Raw genomic sequence first — 24,650 nt, forward strand, 5'->3', positions numbered from 1 at the left:
GTCCTACAAAAATTAACACACTTTTAGCGGTGATGGCGCAGTTGAAAATCTTGACAAATTTATCCCGAAAAAATGATATCAATGTTTAACGTAAACGTTGCACATGCAGAAAAAACTCCAGGGACAATCTACTGACCATGTTGAAGATAGCCCCCGGAAGATAGCTATCCTTATATGACCAAACCTATTTCACGAAATTTACCACAGTTATGCCATTAACCATAAATATCCCTTGCTACGTTATAAAAGTCGTCAATTGTCACTTTAATTAAGAGACTGACAATTAGAACTTGCGAGGGATCTAGTTAGAATGGGCGCATGTACATTTTCTTTCTTGTTTTCAAAACTTGAGATTAGGGTAACAATTTAGAGTTTGCAGTGCATAGTTATGTTCTCAAAGTATTCTGAACTCTATTTAAATTAGCATGTATCAGCATCTTGCACTAGGCTCAGTAATAACATCCTCGAAAATAGTTTTGAAAACATTCTTTATTAATGCTCTTTTAAAGCATTGTTAAGGTTAACGATATTAACCTGTCTTTAGACATGACTGTTGTCATTTTGGTATGATGTTAGATATAGGTTACAGTGATCAACAAAAAGGAATGTGATGAAAGACTGATTCTGATGGAACATACTTGTACCTTCACCCTAACTTATTGATGCAACAAACAGAGAAAGCCATGAAATCTCTCAGTATGTATGTGAATATTAAGCCAATGGCGGGTCGCACTGCAGTAAAGACGTCGGTATGATATATAACACCTCTTATACTGATAGTGTTTTAACGATGGGCATTTTTCAAACACGAATATAACTTTTACATTTTATCAGAGCCTTGAAGGTGTGATCATTCGTTGCCTTTTCCGTAAGTGTTTATCGAGGAACTGCAGGATAGCTTTCCATGAGTGTTCCTGGGCCTCAGCATGAGGTTTTGGTGATCCGCCATATTTTATGTATATAGCTGTGAATACATAAAAAATTCAAAACACCATTAAGTGCTGTAAATCACCCTCATAAATATAATAACGCTATTATAGTATTTCAACTCAAAATGTTTTGCATATCAATTTGTTGTTTCTTTCTTGATCATTAGATACGAGTAACTAATTTGTTTAAGGACAGAACGTCCACTTCATTCGATATCCAACCATCGCCAGTTGTACATAGAACGTTTCTACAAAAAGGGAATTTCTCAATAGAGGACTATTCTGCGGCAATGAAACAAGGAAAACTTTAGCATTACTCTGATCGTTTCCCGCTTCAACTTGCCATTACCCTCCTTTTTCAAATGGCGACCTTGGACTTCTACAGTAGAAAACATGAATGACAGAATTCCAATGAATAGACGAAATTTTTTTTGACCAAATGAGAAATCCTCCCGGCCCCTGAATTCAAATGTCAACGAATCTGAATCAGCTTATCCCCTTGAACTTAAATACCAAAGTTAACATCTATTTAACAAATGGTTCCAGAGAAATTATGCTGGAAATGATATAAGGACTCTGATCCCGAAAATTTGCATATGGAAATGCAATTATCATTTTAGTAAATCTGAATGAGGTCAATTCTAGGAACTTAAGTATCAGGTTAGCAATTTCAATACGGAATGTGCTTTCAGCAAAAACAGACTGAAGAAACAATTGAAACTTCAAACCGGACCAACGATTTCAGAGAAGACTTTTTAGGAGGGAAAATTCTGTGAACATACGAACATGAAAATTCATAACAACTCTTGTAGACATTTTATAAATAAAATCCATTAGAAAAACTATCGGATAAGATGGTTTAGTCGCTCTTTTTGACTTTTTGTGTTATCAAGGAAACATGGTATACTTGCATAAATTCACTGTTTACAAAATTATGACGGTACATAACTGCAATTGAAATTGTTAAACATATCCTTTTGCTGAATGAAAGGAGATGTTTTCGTCTATAACCTCTTGACAAAAATGGAATTTTTTCTATGACAAACAATTCATCGTTGATGACACAGTCCCCACTTGTTAATTGGTAATTTGATTACAGGTCCTCGTAAAGCGAGGATAGAGTCCTGTTCATTAATTTGGTCTGTTATTAAAAATACTGCTAAAAAGATGAGGCTTAATGGCTGAGAATGAGCTTCATGGTTGTGAAAACGTAAAACTAACCTTGACTGCAACCCTAATTACAAAAAGGCCATTAAATGATTCCAGTAGTAATAAATCGACAGGATGTTGCCAACATTTTTCATTCTATTATAACACTGACAGATTATCACCTGTACCACATTTCATACCATGTGATGCAATGCTTCTGGACATTCTCCCTCAAAACAAAAATTCATTATGTATGCAAATAAGCAATTAATTTAAACGACGTTGCTAAGTGTCGCTGAATTGTATTACAGCACTTGCAAGATCAGCTTCTGTACTATGTTTCATCAAATTTGATGCAGTATTTCTGGACATATCACAATAATCGGGAAAGTTCATTAACTATGCAAATTAAACAATTAATGACATGGCACTGATAAATGTTTTATGCACTTTTAAAGCACAACACAACATCTGTAGCAAGTTTTATGAAATTTGATGAATTATTTCTTGGCATATCAGCCCTAATTACGAAAATTCATTAAATATGCAAATCAGCAGCTAATTGACATGATATTGCTACATATCTTTACACGTCATCACACGACTTGAAGATTTACATCCGTATCACATTTCATCAAATTTTATACAACATTTCTAGACACGTACTAATTATGAATGTTCATCAAATATGCAAATTAGCAATTAACTGACATACTTCTTAATGTCTTTTCACGGTAAACGACACTCAGAAATCAAATCTATACCATGTTTCATCAAATTTGATGCAGCATATCTTGAAATATCACTCTAATCAGGAAAGCTCATTTAATATGCATATGAAAAATTTATTAATATGACACAGATAAACTTCTTTATTCACTGTTCAAGCAATGTGAGCTCAACATCTGTACAAATTTTCATGAAACTATTTCCTGACATATCAGCCTAATAACAAAAAATCATTAAATATGCAAATAAACAATTAATTGACACGATGCTACTGAATATCTTCGCATGCCATTACACTTCTGGAAGAACAAGATCTGTACTACGTTTCATCAAATTTGATGTAGTATTTTTAGACCATCGTCGTAAACCACACGCTTCTTTACGGCAACAGCTTAGCGATACCCGTTGAGAGATTTGATTTTTGCGAAGGTCAGCGGAGCGTAAATTATTGTTTTAGACATGTCACACTAATTATGAAAGTTCATTAAATATGCAAATTAGCAATTTTTTGACATGATACTCCTTAATGTGTTCACATAGAAATAACGGGCGACGCGCTGACCATTAACGTTTATTTGTGGGCAAGGGCGAGAGGAAAGCCAAAAATTAACGGGCGAGGCTTGCCAAGCCCGTTAATTTGGCTTTCTTTGAGCCCGCGCAAATCCGGAGACGTTTTTTAGAAAAAAGGATCCAAACTTGACCTACAAGTGCTCAATTTATTTTGCGATTGATTATGATTTATGTTTGAGATGTTAAAGTTACGATACTTTTAGTTCTTAATCTTATTATTCATATTCACGGGCACGTAAACAAACCATTATTGTGTATTTGTGGTCAGTCACGTGGTTCAGCTTGACCAACCAAAATGCGACGGGCAGCGCATGGTAATATAATGACAGATCAACATCTGCACCAGCGTTCATAAAATTTAAAACCATATTTCTGGAGATAACCCAATAATTAGGAAAGTCATAATTATAATAATTATTAACATGATACCGCTAAGTGTCTTTGTACACTATTGTAAGGCTGTGTGCTGAAGACTTTTACCATGTTGCATTAAATTTGTTACAGTTTTTCTAGACATATCACACTAGTTACAAATATTCATCAAATATGTAAATAAGCAATCAATAGACGATGTTCCGTTGATTGCGAGATCTCGCGAGACTTTTATAAATGCTCGTAGAAACAGGTTTCCAGCTTGGTAATACAAGTCAAACTTTGTATGGAACTAGAAAAGGTGCAGAACTGAGCAAAGATTGCAACTTCATATAGTTTATGCAGTGTTTAACGTACTTAGCGACTTGTCCTGTTTTACGCAGTTTGTCCTGTGTTGCGAGAACACGTCCACTGCGAACCACATATTCTCGCGATATCTCGGAATGTCTCGCGCGGTTCTGAACATGGTCTATTGCAGAAAAGAGACATATGTCATTGCGTGATGTTAGAACTCTGTGTGACCAACAACTGTACAAAGTTTCATTAATTTGGTGCAGTTGCACCAGAAACAGCTCTCTAATCACTGATTATACAAATTAGCACTGATCATGCATGCCACACGAAAGTAAATGTACGTGCACACGTATGCCTTAATGTATTACTCTTGAACTAAGTTTGAAAAGAATTGGCTAAGGCTTGTCTGAGCATGTCTGCATTCATGAACCCCTGTGCATGGGCATATCATTATTCTTTATTACCTCTTAATTGGCCATCCTTGAGCCCCTGTGGATGGATCCTTGACACCCCGCGGATGGACAACAAATACAGGAAACAAAACGGCCATACTTGATCGGATCATTAAAAAAAAGGACATGCATATGTATGACATAGGGAATAATCCATGTACCAACTTTGAATGAAACGGCTCCTGGCATCGCTAAGACATTTGCTTCAATGGACGCACCATCGTGAAATACAGGAAACAAAATGGCCACCATGCGGCCATTTTGGATCAGCGAGTAATCCATGTATTAAGTCTGAATGAAATTTCTTCCAGCATCACAGAGAAATTTGCTCGAACGTACGCACAAATACACGAAACAAATTGGCCGTACCCCCATATTGGATCGGATCACAAAACAAATCAACTTGCATATGTGTGACATGGGGAGTAATCCTTGTACCAAGTTTGAATGAAATAACCCCAGGCATTGCTGAGATATCTGCGTGAACGGATGGACGGACGGACGAACGCACAGACATGACCAAACGTATGTCCCCCACGGACACCTAATAAACATCGTCACAATGTAAGGGAAACTACCGTGGACGAAAACGACAATTCTTCGCACTGTTTAAAATTTCTCTGTACTGTTTGAAATTTCTCTCTACTGTTTAAAATATCTCTCTACGGTTTGAAATGTCTCTCTAGTGTTTGGAATTTCACTCTACTGTTTAAAATCTCTATCATTTGAATTCCACCGGAAGGAACATTCAAGTCGTTTGTCGGACGCCCGATTATTAGTAGCTGCTCCTGCTCTACAAACCAAATCTCGAAGTTTGTAGACTGTTTTATAAAACCAATCGTCCAACGGCAACCAACAAGGACACAAAAGACTTCATTAACAAGCTAAATCAATAAAAAATGCAGAAAACTAGATGCACGGCGATATCTATGCACACAAACATGTCACAAAATGAAGCCATAAACGCAATAACCATAGCGCTAGACGCTAAAATTGTACCAAGCAACATATACGATATCAAAAAGCCACTAATAAGGTACTTGAAAACTTTACTGTTGCTTATTCTGAAACACAACATATTTGAATTAAACGGAGAATACTACAAACAAATCTTTGGATGCAGCATGGGCTTACTGGCCACACCAGAAAAAGCTGACATCACATTCCAGGAAACGGAGAAAATTATTTTTAATCTTCACTGTCATCAAAATTACTTCGAGCTTTCCATAAACGTTTCAGAGATGACATTGCTATGGTTTACTCAGGGACAGAACGTGAACTTCAAACATTTGTCGAGGAGACTCAGTGCAATACCCTGCACCAACGTTCAAATTCACATTTGAACACTCTATCGATAAAATCCGATACCTTGACCTTGTGGTCTTCAAAGGTCAGAAAAAATGTTCAAACAGTAGAGAGAAATTTCAAACAGTAGAGAGAAATTTTAAATAGTAGAGAGAAATTTCAAAAAGTGCGGAAAATTGTCGTTTCGTCCACGGTAGGAAACTGCTAATCTTATTTACATGAAGGTCATGGCCAAGTAAGATTCCTTCACAGATGTTTGCATGATGTCCAAACTTTATGTAATATGCTATGTTCAGCCATGCATGGTTGTACACTTGATTTATTGAACTTAATTTTTTTTGGCACACACTGTAAAATGTTTTACCGACTGTTTAATCTTTTCTTGCTGCAAGCGAAGTTGATGTTGTGCACAATTGACAAGAATTTCAGCATTTTTAAAGAAATCGAACAACACAAACTACTGATATACAAGATTCATGAAAAAAGATAAATGAGCGACTTTGTCCTTTTAAGAGACGATTTTTAAAGAAAAAGGGTTGTATTCCAAACTTTACGTGAATTTGGACAAAAATCTGAGGTAGGACATTTTATCGTCATGTGTACCCATCATTAAAACAATTGAAACGGCTGTTTGAAAGAAGGAATTCAAAACGTCCAAGAAGTCGGCGGACAAAACCTGACGATCGACACAACAGAGAATGGCCTTTTTGATAAGCTCTGTATGGTTGACAGTTGAGCGGTCTATAAGTTATATGTCATCTATATAAGTCATCCTGCACTTACCGTCGGAGGCGTCATGCGTCAGAGCTCGAGTAGGTTTTGCATATCCTAAGGTACACAATGGTGCATAGGGAGGCTCCAACAGGTGACCTGTCTGTGGATAACGGAGGACTTCAGCCAAATGCTCCTTGCCAACATCTTTTAGCTTTTTGTATATCTGTTGAAGATATAAGAAAACAGATTCAGGATGCAGTTACTAAGAAATATTCGTCCTTTGGGACTTTTACATTCATGGGTAAAGTGATGAAATTTGAAGAATGGTCTATTCTCTCAATTCAGCAATTAAAGATGGCTAAAACAGATAAGCTATTCTTTATCAGTGGTAAACCACACCGATTAACACACTGTTTGAAACTAATATGAACAGAATATGCCCCCTGTTTGACATGGAACAGTACTATTGGACACTTTCTTAGAAGAACTGCAATACACCAATGTGCCCTATCACAGACTGTTTATTGGCACATATGCTGGACTTTATTGCACACATTTTCATGTAAATGTTTGTCATAGTATATTGTATATGTGTCAATAAATAGGTTTAATTACAGATATTCTTTCACTTATCCATTCAAAAAATATTCTCACCTGCTTGAAATGTCCCTCCGAATCAACGCATAGATCATCACCTGATATCAAAAATAATGACGGACAGCTTAAGTTTTCCACCTGTATGGTCAAAAAAGAAGTATCACTAGTTTTAAAATTCGTGAATATATCATGTTATTTTCCAGTATTAATCTGAACGGTTTCAGATCGTCTTTGAACGTATTCTGACTGACAGCAATTTTGACGTATTGTAGATGATGATCGGAATTCTTGAGGTTGAAATGACGACTACCATAATCGATTTTATTGTATCAAGGATAAAAGCTGTAGAATTGTGAACACACCCGGATGAATGCCTGCTCACCCTCTTCTTTGAGAATTCGATGATAATTTGAGATATCACATGTGAGGAAATTACCATCTTCATCTTTCTTACATAGAAGACTGAAAGCCAAAATAGATCAGTGTTAAAGTTGAGACGTTTTCAATGAGGAAAAGCAACATCAATTCAACAATTAATAATACTCTGACCTATCCTGCATGTGGTACAATCTCTGTGCCCTCGGTTACCGCTACGTTGTTTTCTAGGTAAGTAGACACTGTTGGTTAGGAGTTGCAAACCGATAAAAGACTAACCACCTATCAGAAGTCCACCATGTAATCATTCCATTGACATGTATTTGAAGGTGGAAGAAAATGCTCTTAGACTTGTAATATTACAAGCTTCTTGAAAATGTCTCTGAGTCAAAGGCTTGACGAGCGAAGTCATATTGAAAAATTGTTTCAAATATTAGTGATGCACTGCTTGATTTGAAGTTTATCTTGAGACAATGTGTCTTTCATTTACAATACCGCGGACTAAAATTTTTTCTATCAACTTTCTTACGATGGTCGATAAAAGATATCATTTTGTTCATTAATTACTTAGCCAGTCACAAATGTTTGCTATAATATGCTGCATTTGAAGTTACTTGTAAGGAATGGTTCAAACTTTGTGCCAAAGAGAAAAATGCCAACATTTAAACGCCAGTCGGCTCCCTACTTTAATCTACTTTGAATCTAGCATTGCTGGCCCAAAATCAAAGGTTAATTTAAGATGCCTGTCAATGTGCCATATCACAACAATTAGAAGAAGAACGCCAAGTTCAACATACTACAGCAAAAGTTGATATGTATTTGTATATTCCATGTACTTGTTGGTAAATTCTATGTTCGTTTCAGTAAAAAGTGCATGTTCGAAAAGACCTTTCCTGAGTTTGAGTGTAACTGGCATGACTCGTCAACTTTTGCTTACCCAGGAGGAATGTTCACCGCCATAATTGCCCTGGTCAGTGTTGTTTTTGGTCGTGTGGAGACACCATTTGTGAATACTGCACAATTAAGCTGGTGATATAACCAGAACATTATATATTATTGCCTTAATACATGGGTTTGTGGAGCTGCGAGGGCAAAAAACTCTTGTATTCACGCAATAATATTTTCATTTCATGTCTCTTCACAGTTGATGCTAAATGATATATAGTTACATGCAATGTATTCTCGAACAATTTTACCATTATCGACCAGCAACAAAGGGATTTTAACGAAGGTCAAAATAGCAGTGCGCGCGTTTATATTTTATATCTAGCCGTAACCGACTACTTGTTTTTTCTGTTGGCTTCACCGAAACGGTAACGATGGAAACCGGTCCGTACATCGTTAACAGGCTCGCTAACTCCCCGGATGCTCGTATTCAAATCAATGAACTGATTTGCACTCACTTCGAGGCATGTATAAAATTGGGTTAGACGATGGATATGTTTATATGTCTATGCCTTAGCCGGTAGTTATATCTATGTGCTTGTTGGGTGAGAGAGAGAGAGAGAGAGAGAGAGAGAGAGAGAGAGAGAGAGAGAGAGAGAGAGAGAGAGAGAGAGAGATGCAGACGATTGAAATAATAAGCAAATTGAGAACACACATGTGCCCACAATTATAACCGAGCACCCGGTCTTGGACCTGTGTGTCAATCCACATCGGCTTTACGATCTAAACTACTGCGAGCCATCCAATACATATCAAGAAGAAGAAAGCACTGATTGCAATCATGGCTTACTTTAAGTATAGAACACTGCGATCAGCTGGCGTAAATAAGTACAATTGTTTTGTTTTCGCACTAGTTTAGCCAATGCAGGTATTTCTGAGTTCCAAATTACGGTACTAAAGGTAACAGAGTACTATTTTGTCAATAAGATACGACAAGTTGCAAACTTGCAACTATCATTTAAAGGATTACAGTAATATGAAATTTTGAACTGCAAGGGAACTTTCAGGTATTATGAGGGTAGGCCGAAGAAAATGGGGACAAGCTATGCCCTGAGGGGAGGTTTATATTTTACTTTAGGGACTGGTCAGTTTCTTCAGCCGGGGAGGATGGTGGATTCATGGGGGTCATCATTTTTTTGACTTTGGTGATGTGGGGGTCACCATGTTTTTGAAAGTCATAATTGCGATGGGGAGGCAGTGTGTTTTTGAATTTCGATAGGGGCTCATACTTGCCTGAATATACATTGTGCCAACCACAAATTTCATCACTTAGATGCGTTTTTCGGCAGGCCCTTCGGGCATGTAACTATAATAATCAAACATATATGTGACAGAGATATTTGTATGTTTAATATTTTTGGCTAGCTTTCTGGCGCATTACTTAAAAATATCAAACATGGTTTCAAAGTTAAAAGAAGGGGTCCTCTCAGCCACTGCAAATATCAGATTTGCCAAAATCTTGTAAAAAAAGCTCTCTATGGCTCCTCAGGAGATGTAATTGGATGGCTGGCAAGTCTAAACATCGATCAAAGTTTTCGATTTACTACTTTTCTCTCTTTGATATTAATGATTCAAATCCTATGTACAACAGTTCTGGACATCTGCTTATGCATAGAAAGTGTGGAATACATTCACAGCTCATTCAAAACATTAACACTTTGAAATTCCTATCTTGCAACTGATATGACGACAATTTCGTTAGAATAGAGAATTATTGAATGTTTAAAATATACATATACATATGAGTCTTTCCACAGTAAAGCGCAACATTTGACATTCCCAATTTTGGAGCTCTAGCTTTTTCAATGATAACAGCATTCACACAGAATGATATTATTTTTAGTAAGTACTACATATGAACATATATAAAAAATAATATTAAAGCTGTATGTCCAGCTCAACAAAAATTATAGATTTTTATCTTTGTAAATATGGCCTCTATTTACTCACCATTTTGTGACATTTTGTACCCCTGTAACATTAGGAAGGGATATTTACAATATTTATACCATTTGAATTGATTTCAAATGCAAAGTAGTAATGTATTATAAGCAATTACGAACTAAATTTATTCTTAGAAAAAAAGCACTAGGGAAAGGGCCAAATATTATGCCCAAAAATATTGCTAACGCGTGTAACAATGTCTGTCCAACTCTATGCGAATTGATAATATGAGAACAATAAATATAGTGAAGGCTGTAAGCTGCAACAAACCACTCATACATTTGACTAACAATGAAATCTTCCACTATGTAACATTCTTTATTCTGTCTTTATTGAAGCTTGGGTTCTCTTGCAGTTAAAAATATTTCTGGAAGGAGTGTGTCCACATGTTACACGTGTTAACTCATTTCCAAAATCAAGATTTAAAGAAAATTCTTTTGGTATACATTGCTGAAATTTTGTCATTTGAGGGTGCCCTAAAGTTCATGTTTTATGGCGCAATTGAATATAAACTGATGGCCACCATTACAGAGAGCACCTGAATGGCAGGATGTGTGTCCTCTTTGTTACACGCATTACCGGTGTTACACGCGTGGAAGTAATTGTAGTTTAATTAAATACTGGATAGAATAATGTTAATTTGTTTTTTAGTGTGACAATTCTATCTGTATCAGAAAGTTACTGAAAGCTTTCTTTACAACTATTGATGCACCTTAGATGCCCATATCGTTTATGAACGAATTGGACAGAACTGATGATGTCTGTCCAATGTTACATACGCTATCCCATAGACAATACAGAGGTCTTCCCTCTGTTGTCTATATGGTTATCCACAGAGCCAATTTATAACAATTCACATCATAATTCTGAGGTATTTAACTTCGTCATGACATATACATATATAAATCAATCAAGTACATTTATTCAGAATGGAACACACACAATTTGTGTATAAAGCCAATCCAGTGTCTGTATATGTTACATACGTTGCCAGTTGCCATAACGTTGCATCAGATATCCTCCTCTTCTGATAATATTAAGATTAAAACATCTTCTGAAGTGTGTTTCTAGTTCTTGTAGACTAATGGGTTTCTTTCAAACTTGGCACAGGGATGATAATGGGATACATGTGATCAAATACAATACAATGTCATGTCTGTCCATGTTACACGCGTTACTGTTGCCGCGACAATTTGCCCTCCTTCTTAAACAAAGAAATTATTTATCTTAAAAAAATATTTTTAGATGACACACCTGTAGTACTGTCCACCCACTCAACTTTTAGATTCAGATTAATAAATTTAATTTTTGACCTTATTGTCACAAAGTGGTTGCACTTTACTGTGGAATGACTCATATACATATATATATATTATATATATATATATATATATATATATATATATATATATATATATATATATATATATATATATATATATATTATTTGCGTTAAACTGTTTATCTTACCTTTGTCGCGCGCTGGGGGTCACCCTGTTTTCGAAATTTGGAATAGGTGGGGTCACCCTGTTTTCCAAAGTTGGAATGGAAGGATCAGCCACTTTTTGACATCGGCAAAAAATAATCCACCACCCCACGTCGAAGAAACTTACCCGTCCCTTAGCCAGTTTTATGATGATTGTAAAATTCTCTGTTTGTTGTTTACAGTATTATAGAAGTGTGGTAGCTGTGTATAAATCAACGGTTGAAAATGATGTTTGTACGCTGTATTACATATTCACACAGACAAAGAGCAACACTGTGTTTCTCCTTGTCTGTTATATTCTGGTTTCAGAAAACCGTCTTATCGTTTATTTATAGAATTAGGTCTGCTGGATATTTATAAACTTCATAAATAAGGTGTTTGTATTTTTATTTTCGATTTATGCCATGACACGCTTCCCTGAACGATTATTTTCAGACAGTGGATCAAAACAAAGATACAAGGTTTAAGCTTGGTCCAAATTTATCCACTCCAAATCTATTTCTTCTGCGTGACAGTTTGCTATTTCATTCGCAAGTGCTAAACTTTGGAACCATTAACCAATCGACATCAAGTATCTCACTTCAATACGTGTGTTTACCACTGCCATACAAAAATATCTCTTCTTTGAATGTTTACATACATTACACTTCATGAAGCTGTTAACTCCTAACAACATGTCAACTTCGATTAGTCAAACTCAGTTAGCATCATTCTTGGTACCAAAATGGAAACTGAATTCGCAGTCGCTACAACACACAAATAATCGAGTTTTCCACAAATTTGTTGACGTGGACGACAAGTTCAACATAGTGAATCCAGGTTAAAAAGGTCAGCTTCTCTATCAAGGTCATAAACGCATTCTAAACTTTTAAATTTTGGAGCAGGGAGGGTCATTTTTAATCGGAAAAGAGGAAGGGACACATTTTGGAAATAGAAGGAGATGATACACTACAGAATGGACCACCCTCAACTTTCTGTAGCCCACCCCATCATAAAAAATTTAAAGCTCCCTAATCGGATAGCATCATGATGACTCTCTATTCTATATACACTACAGAACTAAAATCTGAACAAAGCATATGCTGGCTAGTCATGAAGTAATGTAGTGTTGTTTTAAATCCTTATCTTCCGAAAGATTTGGAACGACGTTATTCTATGGCAAGGTTTGAGAGAGAGAGTGGAATGAAAGCGCTTCTGTTACACACTGTTTAATCGCATAACATCTTGCACGACAATGTCGATGATGGTACATACCCTAATAGTGGATTCTGAAGCAATCTGCAAACCAACGGATGCTCCATGTGAGGTGCCTATAAATCCAATGTTATCGGAATCAATGTCTGGACGACGACAAAGGAAATCACAGGCTTCCTACGATGGCAACCAAAATGGTACAAATTATTCACTTATAAAATAAACCATGTGCCCATTTGTAAATTTGTACATGTTGCTTACATGTAGTCAAAGTAGCAGTGAAAACTTGGTGTCTATATTCTGACAGCTGATTGGCTATGAAAACAAGCAAATGGGAGAGCTACTTTTTTACCTGTACCTAGTAATTGGACCAGTTCAATGTCATATTTCATAAGTCTGTTCAAGTTTGCCACTCTTTTAAGTCGTGTTTGTTGTGGGGTAAGCAGTAATGTCAGAAACCGTTGGCTACCACCTCAACTTTCCGAAAGTTTGACAATGTCAAGTTTTTTCATCGGCTTTGACGGTGTATTAATAATAATTACATCTTTATTGCGAGAACCAGCTCAGAGAAAAATTGATAAAAGGTTTACAGCAAGTCGAAAAAATAAACAATACAACAAATGAAGTCAAACGTAACTTTGAAAACAATTTTAATAAAGATTAAGAGAAAAAGTGTCTTTTCCGGAGCCTCTTTTCCAGAATGCTTTGTAATTTCTCTTTATTCTTGAAATCATGACATTTTCTTGTGGTACAGGCACTGAATGGGAGGTCCTACCTTGGGTAAATATTCGAGTATTGGTCATCGAAAATGTCAGTGATGACTTGATTAACTTGATCTTTTGAATCGGTAAGCATGGTCGACAATGTAAACACTCTAAACATTTCATCAGTAGTGCCAAACAGAACAAACGTCATTTACTGAAACTTACCTCAAAGTAGTGAGTATCAGCACCTTTTATTGGAAGATCTGGACGGCCAATATATTCCAAGACTGCAGCAGCAAAGCCATGCGATGCAAGCAGGGAGCTCTTGTACTCAATGATGCCCCCTCCACCTCCCCATAAATCGATGACGAGAGGGAAAGGACCAGATCCTCGATGAAGTCAAAAAGAATTTAGATCTTTACCCATGTGATCTTGTAGGTTTTATAATTTAAACCGTTACATTTCATTCGTCATCCTGGGCTCTCAAACAATCATCATGCTCTATTAGAGGTTCAATTTATTGTTATGTAGGTCATTTCCCCCACACTCATCATGACCTGAGTTCAATTAGTCTAGAACATTCCCAAGGTCACTGCCCTTGATGACCTCACAACCTTGAATTCAATTAGTCATGTTTGGAATGTTCTGGAAAGTTGATTAGTTGTGTAAGGGAGATAATTTTAGAACAGTAATTAGCATGTCAATAAAAGTTCTAGATTGTTCTTATATGCCTTTATAAAAGGGACGCGCTCAGCTTCCAGTCAGACTTTTGGGATCGTGTCTCTTGTGTGTTACTATAAACTCCAGCAGTAGTCATTCTCAAGACTTTTCAAGACCTTCACTGTCAACGCTGGATTTATACTGTGGACTTTGTGCAGCTGCAAGCCTGCAAGGACTGTTCATTCATTCAACTGACTGTTACAACTCTGAGACTGGAGCTTTGCCGTCCCAGCTGAGATAAGTAGTCTGTACACTTTTAAAGCTTGTACTCTATCCCTGACTTAGCAATTAGTTTTTTTTCGTAATAAATTTTGTTTAAACGTTAACTGCTGAGTTCACCCTTTTGTTCGTTTTCTCTGCACGTAACAAATTGGGGGCTCGTCCGGGAGACGAATATTTGAGCCGTTTGAAACATTTTGACAGCCTTTCAAAACTACTGTATACTGTGAACTCAGCGAAATTCAATCATGGCGGAATTCAAGCCAGACGAATTTATGGATGACCTTGATCAGGACACATTTAATTCCCTCAGAAAAGACAACCTCATAGCACTGGCAATTTCCTTAAAGTAGATGTCAAAAGATCTATGCGCAAGCGAGAAATTCAATTCAAGATTGCAAAACATTTAGTTAATTCTGGCCATTTTGAAGAGTCTGCCTTAAAAGATTATGAGCCTGAGTCTTCCTTCGAACTCAAAAATTAGAATTAGAAATACAGGCAGATTTGGAGCTTAAGAAATTGGAATTAGAAAAGGAAAAATTGCAAATGGAAGAAAGGGAAAGGCAGGAAAAATTACAAATGAAAGACAAAGAATTACAAATGAAAGACAAAGAATTACAAATGGAAGAAAGACAGAGAGAAAAGGAGAGAGAATTGGAAGAACATCGACTACAGTTAGAAATGAGACGTTTAGAGCTTGGACAATCAGGAAAATTCTTCCCTTCAGACAAGTTTGACATCACTAAGCATTTCAGGTTAGTTCCCCTTTCCAAGAAAAGGATGTTGATAAATATTTCCTTCATTTTGAGAAAATTGCTCAGAGTCTGAATGGCCTAAGGAGTCCTGGTCTATGCTTTTGCAGAGTGCTTTGGTGGGTAAAGCCAGAGAAATTTACATTCAGTTGTCAGTAGAGCAGGCTTCAAATTATGATTCTGTGAAGGAATTAATTCTCAAGGGCTATGAGTTGGTGCCTGAAGCTTACCGTCAGAAATTTAGGGATTGTGAGAAGGTGAAGGATCAAACTTATGTTGAATTTGCTCGAACAAAAGAACAACTGTTTGATCGCTGGTGTTCTTCTGAAAAGGTCAGTCAGAATTATGACAAATTACGACAGCTTGTTTTGATTGAGGAATTTAAAAGGTGCATCCGGAGTGACATCAAGACATTTATCAATGAACAAAAGGCAGATACATTGGAGGTCGCTGCACGTTTGGCCGATGATTATTCATTGACCCACAAATCTTCATTTCTCAGCAAACCATCCCAGTCCTTTTCCTACAGAAACAATGCAGGTAAATTTAACTCCTCCTTTTCATCCAAGAATTTTTCAAAGGACAGTAGAAAATCAAATGACAACAGTTCACAAAGTTCAAGTAACACTCCCACATCATCAGATCCCAAGTCTCAATCTCCTTCTGACAAACAGTTTGGTACACTTTCTTGTAATTATTGTAAGAAAGACGGCCATTTAATGTCAGAGTGTTTCAAATTGAAAAGAAAACGTGAAGGTCAGAGTGGTCAAAGTGGATCTAAGCCCACCGGCTTTATTTCTTCATCAACTCAATTAGAGTCTAATAATGTGTGCAACACATTTTCTGAGGTTAAACCCCTCTCATCCCCAATTAATGAGGTCAAGGTCAATTCTTCTCAAGATAGCATTATGGGTATTTTCGAGCCATTTATTCATAATGGTTTTATATCACTTTCTAGTGATTTCTCTTCCGCTACCCCTGTCAAAATTTTAAGAGATACCGGGGCTTCCCAGTCTCTTTTGTTGGCAGATACCCTGCCGTTTTCTGAAAAGTCATTTTCAGGTTCTAAAGTTCTTATTAAGGGGGTAGATTGTAATGACTACATTCCTGTTCCTCTCCATAATGTCTATTTGTCTTCGGACTTTGTTTCTGGACCTGTGGCTTTAGGTATTAGGCCTTTTTTGCCTTTGAAGGGATTCACCTTCTTCTTGGAAACGACCTTGCTGGGGACAAGGTCATTACTAATCCACTTGTGACTGATAATCCTAGTTTAGATCAGGATCCAGAGCCAATTGAACAAGAGATACCCGATTATTTCCTTCATGTGCCATTACTCGAGCCATGTCAAAGAAAACTTCCGAGAATCAAAATACTCTCAAAAATAATGTCACAGATGTTGACTTAAATGACACCTTTCTCAGTCAGGTGTTTGACACGGATCATTCCGTTATCCCTCGTGGATTTGAAACTTCCAGTAAAACTTCTGCTGACCAAAGTCAGACATTTTCTAGATCAAATCTCATTGCAGAACAACACAAAGACCCAGATATTTTGTCTTTGTTTGACAGGGTAGATGATGAAGGTAAAACTTCAGATAGCTCTGTTTCCTATTATACAAAATCTGGTATTCTCATGCGTAAATGGAGACCTCCAGATGTTTTGGTTGATGACGATTGGGCTATAAAACATCAAATTGTGGTTCCAAAGCCCTACCGTGCTGAAATATTGCGCCTGGCCCATGAAACGCCCTGGGCTGGTCACTTAGGAGTCAGGAAAACTTATCATAAAATTCTCAGTCACTTTTATTGGCCTAATCTCAGGCAGGATGTAGCACATTTCTGTAAAACTTGTCACACATGTCAAATGGTAGGAAAGCCAAATCAGACCATTCCAAAGGCCCCTTACAGCCAATTCCTGCATTTCAAGAACCATTTAGTAGGATACTAATAGACTGTGTTGGGCCCCTACCAAAAACAAGATCAGGAAATGAGTACATGTGACAATTATGTGTACATCAACTCGGTTCCCAGAAGCCATACCACTGAGAAATATAAAGACAAAGACTATAGTGAGAGCTTTAGTCAAATTTTTCACTTTATTTGGCCTCCCTAAATGTGTCCAGTCCGATCAAGGCTCCAACTTTATGTCTGGTATTTTTCAACAAGTAATGGATCAGCTAGGCATTAAACAGTATAGGTCATCCGCCTATCATCCAGAAAGTCAGGGTGCTCTTGAGCGATTTCATCAAACTTTGAAAAACATGATTAGGACCTACTGTTTTGACACAGAGAAGCAGTGGGATGAAGGAATTCATTTTCTGCTCTTTGCTGTTAGAGAGTCAATTCAAGAGTCTCTTGGTTTTAGCCCATTTGAGCTTGTATTTGGACATACAGTCCGTGGCCCACTTAAGCTCGTTAAAGAGAAATTCCTATCAGACGATGATGATTGTCTGAATATTTTGCAATATGTGTCAGATTTTCGTACAAAACTCTCTAAAGCATGTGAATTAGCCAGAGAAAATCTTGAGTCATCTCAGCAGTCAATGAAAACCAAATATGATAAAAACACCTCAAAACGGAAGTTTGAACCAGGTCAAAAAGTTCTTGTTCTACTTCCAATTCCTGGCAAACCACTCCATGCTCGTTACTTTGGGCCATATCTAATCGATAAGAAATTGAGTGATTTAAATTACATCATAATAACACCTGACAGGCGAAAACAAAAGCAGCTATGTCACATAAATATGCTTAAGCCATATTTGGATAGGGATAATCCTACTATAACTCAGCCTGTCAGTACGTCAGTTCGGCCATTATGAAGATAGTGATACTGAAACTGACTTGAGTGAAAATACTCTAAACTCAAAGCTGGGCTCGGTCAAGCTTCAGAACTCAGAAATCCTGGAGAAGCTGGAGTCTACAAAGTTGGCACACCTCCAGCCAGAACAACAACAACAGGTGAAAGAACTGCTCCATGAATATAAACACCTGTTTCAAGATGTTCCAACGAGGACAAACGTCATCTATCACGACGTTGATGTTGGGGACAGTAAGCCTGTAAAACAACATCCATACAGACTGAATCCAACAAAAGCAAAATATCTCCAGGAAGAAGTCAAATACCTGCTGGACAATGACTTTATTGAACCCAGTAAAAGTAACTGGAGTTCGCCGTGCATACTTGTTCCCAAATCAGATCACAGTTATCGTATGTGCACGGACTTTAGGAAGGTCAACACTTTAACAAAGACAGACACTTTCCCAATCCCGAGGATTGATGACTGCATCGACCGAGTGGGAAAAGCCAAGTATGTGACGAAATTTGACCTACTGAAGGGATTTTGGCAAGTCCCTCTGACGGATCGTGCTCGTGAAATATCCGCCTTTGTTACACCAGACGGATTGTTCCAGTACAAGGTGATGCCATTTGGAATGAAGAACTCTCCGGCAACGTTCCAACGGATGATCAACGACGTCATATCCGGGCTAGACGGGTGTGCAGCTTACGTTGACGACGGTCATTCTGTATAGTGACACCTGGGAGGAACACATCAAGCTCATGCGGAAGTTCTTTGAGAGACTGAGTAAAGCAATGTTGACTGTCAACCTTGCCAAATCTGAGTTTGGTATGGGCAAGGGTAACTTACCTCGGACATACTGTAGGACAGGGTGAGGTAAAACCTGTTGATGCCAAAATCAGTGCCATTTCAAGTTTTCCCATACCAAACTGCAAACGACAACTGATGCGCTTTCTCGGTATGGCTGGTTACTACAGAAAATTCTGTCCAAATTTCTCCACAATTACTGAGCCTTTGACTAACTTACTTAAAAAGAAAGTAAAGTTTGTTTGGTCAGAGCAATGCCAACAGGCATTTGATACACTTAAAGCCATACTGCAAAGTGCCCAGTGTTGTCTGCACCAGATTTCACTTTGCCATTCAAATTAGCTGTAGATGCTAGTGATACGGCTGCTGGTGCTGTTTTATTGCAAGAGGATAGTCATGGTGTAGATCATCCTGTTTGCTATTTTTCACGCAAATTTAACAAATCCCAGAGAAACTACTCTACAATTGAAAAAGAGTGTTTATCTTTGATATTAGCTTTACAGCATTTTGAAGTTTATGTTACTTCTTCAAATCGGCCAATAGTGGTTTATATTGATCACAACCCTCTTGTTTTTCTGCAGAAATTAAGGCAAAAATCAGAGATTGCTAAGATGGAGTTTAATGTTACAGGAGTTTAATCTTGACATTAGACATATCAAAGGCAGAGACAATTTAATTGCAGACTGTCTCTCTCGTATTTAGAGTTTATTGTTGTTCACTTTCAAGAAATTTTACTTTAGAGTAAAACAAAATTTGAGTACTTAAATCCTTTTCAAGATTACATTTGTAAAAGAAAGATTTTTCTTTGAAAAATTTTCTTTTTTTGAAGAGGGGGTGTGTTATGTAGGTCATTTCCCCCACACTCATCATGACCTGAGTTCAATTAGTCTAGAACATTCTCAAGGTCACTGCCCTTGATGACCTCACAACCTTGAATTCAATTAGTCATGTTTGGAATGTTCTGGAAAGTTGATTAGTTGTGTAAGGGAGATAATTAGAACTGTAATTAGCATGTCAATAAAAGTTCTAGATTGTTCTTATATGCCTTTATAAAAGGGACGCGCTCAGCTTCCAGTCAGACTTTTGGGATCGTGTCTCTTGTGTGTTACTATAAACTCCAGCAGTAGTCATTCTCAAGACTTTTCAAGACCTTCACTGTCAACGCTGGATTTATACTGTGGACTTTGTGCAGCTGCAAGCCTGCAAGGACTGTTCATTCATTCAACTGACTGTTACAACTCTGAGACTGGAGCTTTGCCGTCCCAGCTGAGATAAGTAGTCTGTACACTTTAAAGCTTGTACTCTATCCCTGACTTAGCAATTAGTTTTTTTTCGTAATAAATTTTGTTTAAACGTTAACTGCTGAGTTCACCCTTTTGTTCGTTTTCTCTGCACGTAACAATTTATAATCACGTTTAGATCACCAAAAATCCAATCAGGTTTGGTAACCCAAGTTCTATTACAGTATGCAATGTGCTCAAATTCAAGTTGGCTACCGTTGTAAGAGCTGAATAATTCCAATTACATCCTTGAGATAAGAGCGTTCACTTTTTCAGCGCAAAAATATAATTTTTCTGTTATCAACAATCTATGTATTGAATAAACACTGAGGAAAATCGAAAATTGAATGCTAGATACAGACAGCGCCACACTATCAGCCTTCTCTTTAGCCTCTATGCATGCTATACTTTTAAAAATTAAAATCTCAAAATCTGAAAAACTGTAAAAAATTTCTATCTGTTATTATAAGACATCGATGTAAACGCAACAGCTACTCAACAGGTGGTAGCAATAAATCCTCAGAATGCATCGTAAATTAACACCAAGCTGATAGAATAAGCCTCCTAAGAGTATCTTCATTCTCAAGATACAAGGAAAATTTAAAGCGGGAGTTTCAGTTTTTGAACAAGTTAAAGGAACTATAAAGAAACAGCTGTGTGATATCAAGACACAACTTACCATTTGGAATGAACAAAGTGCCCCGGATGTCACCTTCTGTTATGGGAATTCTGGTCACTCCGGGTTGGATGTACCATCGTTCAATGGTTGTCATGGCAATTGCTGAAGCGATATCAAACTTTTCATTCAGGTGACCTCTGAACACTTGGATGTGGACAACAACCGGTTTCATGACATCAAGCCTGCATAGACGACTACCCTTCTGTGAACCTGGCGCTGGATTCATACTCCAGAACAAACCCATTGGTTCAAATCCTAAGTATGTACCACCTTGTGACCTTTGACATGCCACTGAAATAGACATCAAAGTCATAGGTACATATGTATGATAAACATGCCCGTATACCCTTATAGTACTTATAAAGACATCTTTAATGAACAATTATGATCATTATGTATTTTGAATTGAATAGCCGACTCTGGAAGAATTAATACTTTGGTGCAACAATCTAAAGCTAGCTGCATACCTTCAGATACAGCAAATAAAGTGCAGAAAATTGAGTTCAGGTATGTTTCCAATCGGGAGAAATGGTTTTGTTTAAAAGATGGGCGCACAACAGACGTGTTGCTTTCTTTATTGTTCAAATTAAACGTGTTAAAATACGGATTCATAAACAATTGGGGAATGGCAATACAGGTATAGCATGTATGATACTGAGAATATTGCGCAAGAAGATGGGTTATTTTCTGCCTTTTAATGGAATAAAATGAAAACATTGCTCAACCATACCTCTGACATTACCATCATCATCGGTGATGTAGTGACCCCAGGATTCCCACTTAGTCTGCTTCTCCGATAATAAATATGCGTAGAGTGTGACTGATTGTCTTGGCAACATGTGTGAAGCAAAAACCTGCACAGTCTCGTCTACCATTGCCCTTGCTGGTGTCACTGTGATGATAGGTGATGGGGTCAATGGTTCCCTGTTTTCTGCTTTCTTAACCATTGCCATGATGATCAACAACTTCTATAAATTTTCTATTGTGAGATAAAAAGGGAGAATGCAGAATGCAACTCATATTTATGTATCTGAATCATATAACGTCCAATTACACTGATAAGGCAAACCAAACACTAAATATTATTTCCAAATGACATATCATATAAAATCGAAATCGTTCTCAATTCTTCAGAAACGTACAAATTGGGTGAAATGAAATATCTGTGGATATGTCATCTTTTCCAAATATTTTAATACATGGCTATGACTAAGATACTAAAGCTCCGGGTCGGTTTGTCACCATTTCAATTTTTGTCACATGACATTTTGCCGTGGCTTAATGAAGTTCCATATGAGGCCACTATGTTGACATAAAAGTAAAGAAGAGCAAATTCGAAAGTGGCTACATATATTGCCACACGGTATTGAGAATGGCTCGGTGACCTTTGATTCTATAGTTATAGATCGGCCTCATGTAAACAAACGCGTGTATGTCCTCAGAAACATTTTTCAGGACATAAACCAAAGTTGCTGATTCCGGATTTCTCGATCTGTTAATTGAGGGCGTTTGCGCTTACGTTGGGTAGTTTGGGTAGTTTCAACGGGAAAGGAAGGTAAATATATTCTGGAAAACCATTTCGGCCACTTTTTGTGGTATGACAAATGCAAATACAAAGTGATCCAACTTCATTGTGTCACGTTACCCCGTGAGTGACCCTGTCGGGCACAGGCGTATGGAGTGTTCAGTGTAGGTAGAGTAACGCCATTCTTGCTGCGTATACCACATTCAAGTTGGCAATTCCAAGCACCTGTCGTATCGAGGATCATGTGTACAGCACGTATATACGAGTCATAGCAACAAAAACAGCAAGATCGTTACTGGGATGACAAAAGTACCAAATTTTCTACAGGGTTTATTCAAAAAGATATTGTAAACTGCCTAAAATTAACCGTATTTAAACAGTTCTAAGCAATATAACAGCGACCATCTTGAATTTATGACGTCATCGAGCCTTTCCGGTGGCCCAAATTTTCGGAGCAATATCTAATTTTCATCTACACATAAATGCGAACCTCTGTAGTAAATTATGCACTTTGTCATTATATCCGTGTAGCGTTATTTTTGCTCAGCCCCCTGACTTACATGCGAACAAACTGGTGTTGGACCACGGAGCTCACCTCAAGGTCGGACAGAACCCTTTTCTGCCATAAATAGGCCTATAGGGGCGTCTCTGTTCAGTCGATACGTGTGCAGAGTTATATACTTACGGTCACTGCAGCTGCGCTGGATGTAGCACGTATCTAGCGGTACAATAGGACACAGGTTTAACTACAGTCTGCTCTGAACAGAAGGTATAATTTTCAATGTCAGTCTTGCCTGTCAGATATTATAGCTACCAGTCGACCATCGACAAAGGCCCACAGCTTCGTGTAACCTAGATCGCCAGTGCAAAAGGTCCCACACACATCGAGGGTGCCGATAAACTAAGCTTACATGTATCACAGGCGAACTAGGAGTGAATCGTCTAAAATATGATGTTATGTAATTATTAAAAATGATAATCGTAATTATTAAATATTGATATCACTAAACTAAGTTAGTATTTCATCCGGGTTGAGCTTCCTTTCTGCGGAGCAGCACTCAATAAGATCGCTGTACGTGTTTGAGTTATGTGTGACATAGGCAGCCGGGCGTCCTATATACTAGAAGTGTATGCCGCCCCGGTCATATTTCTAGCATTACATAAATAATGTCATATTTTAGAGTATTCACTCCTACTTGGCCTGTACACAAATAGGTCGTCCCTGACCTCAAACATCACCCGATGCTAAGAAAGTGCATTAAGATAAGGGGTTAAACTAAGGACTGACATTACTGTACCTACCTTATGATGGACGGCTTTTGAAGTCATATGGACATTTTAAGTTACACAATTTGCTTCTATTTAATACGTCAAAGTGAATATAAAAATACAAGATAAGGGCAGGAGACAGAGTTAGCAATGGGAGGGGCTAAGCCTAGTGTTTATATGAAATATACCTACACCTTAAAGGGATTCAATCACAAGCCATACTAAGCGCTCCTTTTAAATACATGAAGGGATATGAAAATACAAGAATAGGGCTCCAGACAGAATAAACAAGGGGGTGGCCATTGTGTTTCAAAAATAAACCTACCAAAAGTTGAGGGACGCAGCTGAAGTCATATGGACATTTTTGAAGTCAGATTGATTGATGTTGTTTAATATTTCAAGATGCATATGACAATACAAAACTTGAGGTCGAAACAGAATTATCAAGGGGGAGGGCTTGTGTTCTTCCAAAGTATACCCACCATAAAAAGAGATGCTGTGTCGAAGACATGCACATTTTTGAAGTAATATAGTTGCTGCTATCTAGCTCTATAAATTGGATATAAAAATACAAGATTAGTTGTTTGGTATGAATTATCAAGCTGATATTTTTCAAAAATATACCTGCTCTATCAGGGTTCGAAATTAGCTGTAGTCCCGCGTCCACAGACTACCAACTTTTCTCTGGGGCTGCCTAAATCCAGGATATGGTAGCCTAAACTGACTACCAAAGCCTGGGACCTGAAAGTCAGTCAGTACTTGGCATGCCATATCCGTTCCGTCACTTTAGGACGAGCTAAATACAGTCAAACCCAGCTGAACACAGAAAGGCCATACTATGAC

The 24,650-nt window shown here is 37.5% G+C and overlaps 1 protein-coding gene across 1 annotated transcript; it reads right to left on the reverse strand.

Moving 5' to 3' along the window:
- Window positions 1–471: 471 nt before the first annotated feature.
- Window positions 472–23,754, reverse strand: LOC139149413 (bile acid-CoA:amino acid N-acyltransferase-like). The gene is made up of 10 exons (XM_070721161.1): window positions 23,224–23,754; window positions 21,744–21,992; window positions 21,014–21,304; window positions 13,985–14,148; window positions 13,116–13,232; window positions 8,424–8,512; window positions 7,474–7,573; window positions 7,169–7,249; window positions 6,584–6,737; window positions 472–964 (listed from the first exon to the last, which is right to left on the reverse strand). Exons 2-10 carry the CDS (start codon window positions 21,964–21,966, stop codon window positions 831–833), a joined length of 1,353 nt encoding a protein of 450 aa, XP_070577262.1. The 5' UTR covers window positions 21,967–21,992; window positions 23,224–23,754; the 3' UTR covers window positions 472–830.
- Window positions 23,755–24,650: the final 896 nt, after the last annotated feature.

Source organism: Ptychodera flava, chromosome 14 (assembly GCF_041260155.1).
Source record: "Ptychodera flava strain L36383 chromosome 14, AS_Pfla_20210202, whole genome shotgun sequence".
Taxonomy (NCBI): domain Eukaryota; kingdom Metazoa; phylum Hemichordata; class Enteropneusta; family Ptychoderidae; genus Ptychodera; species Ptychodera flava.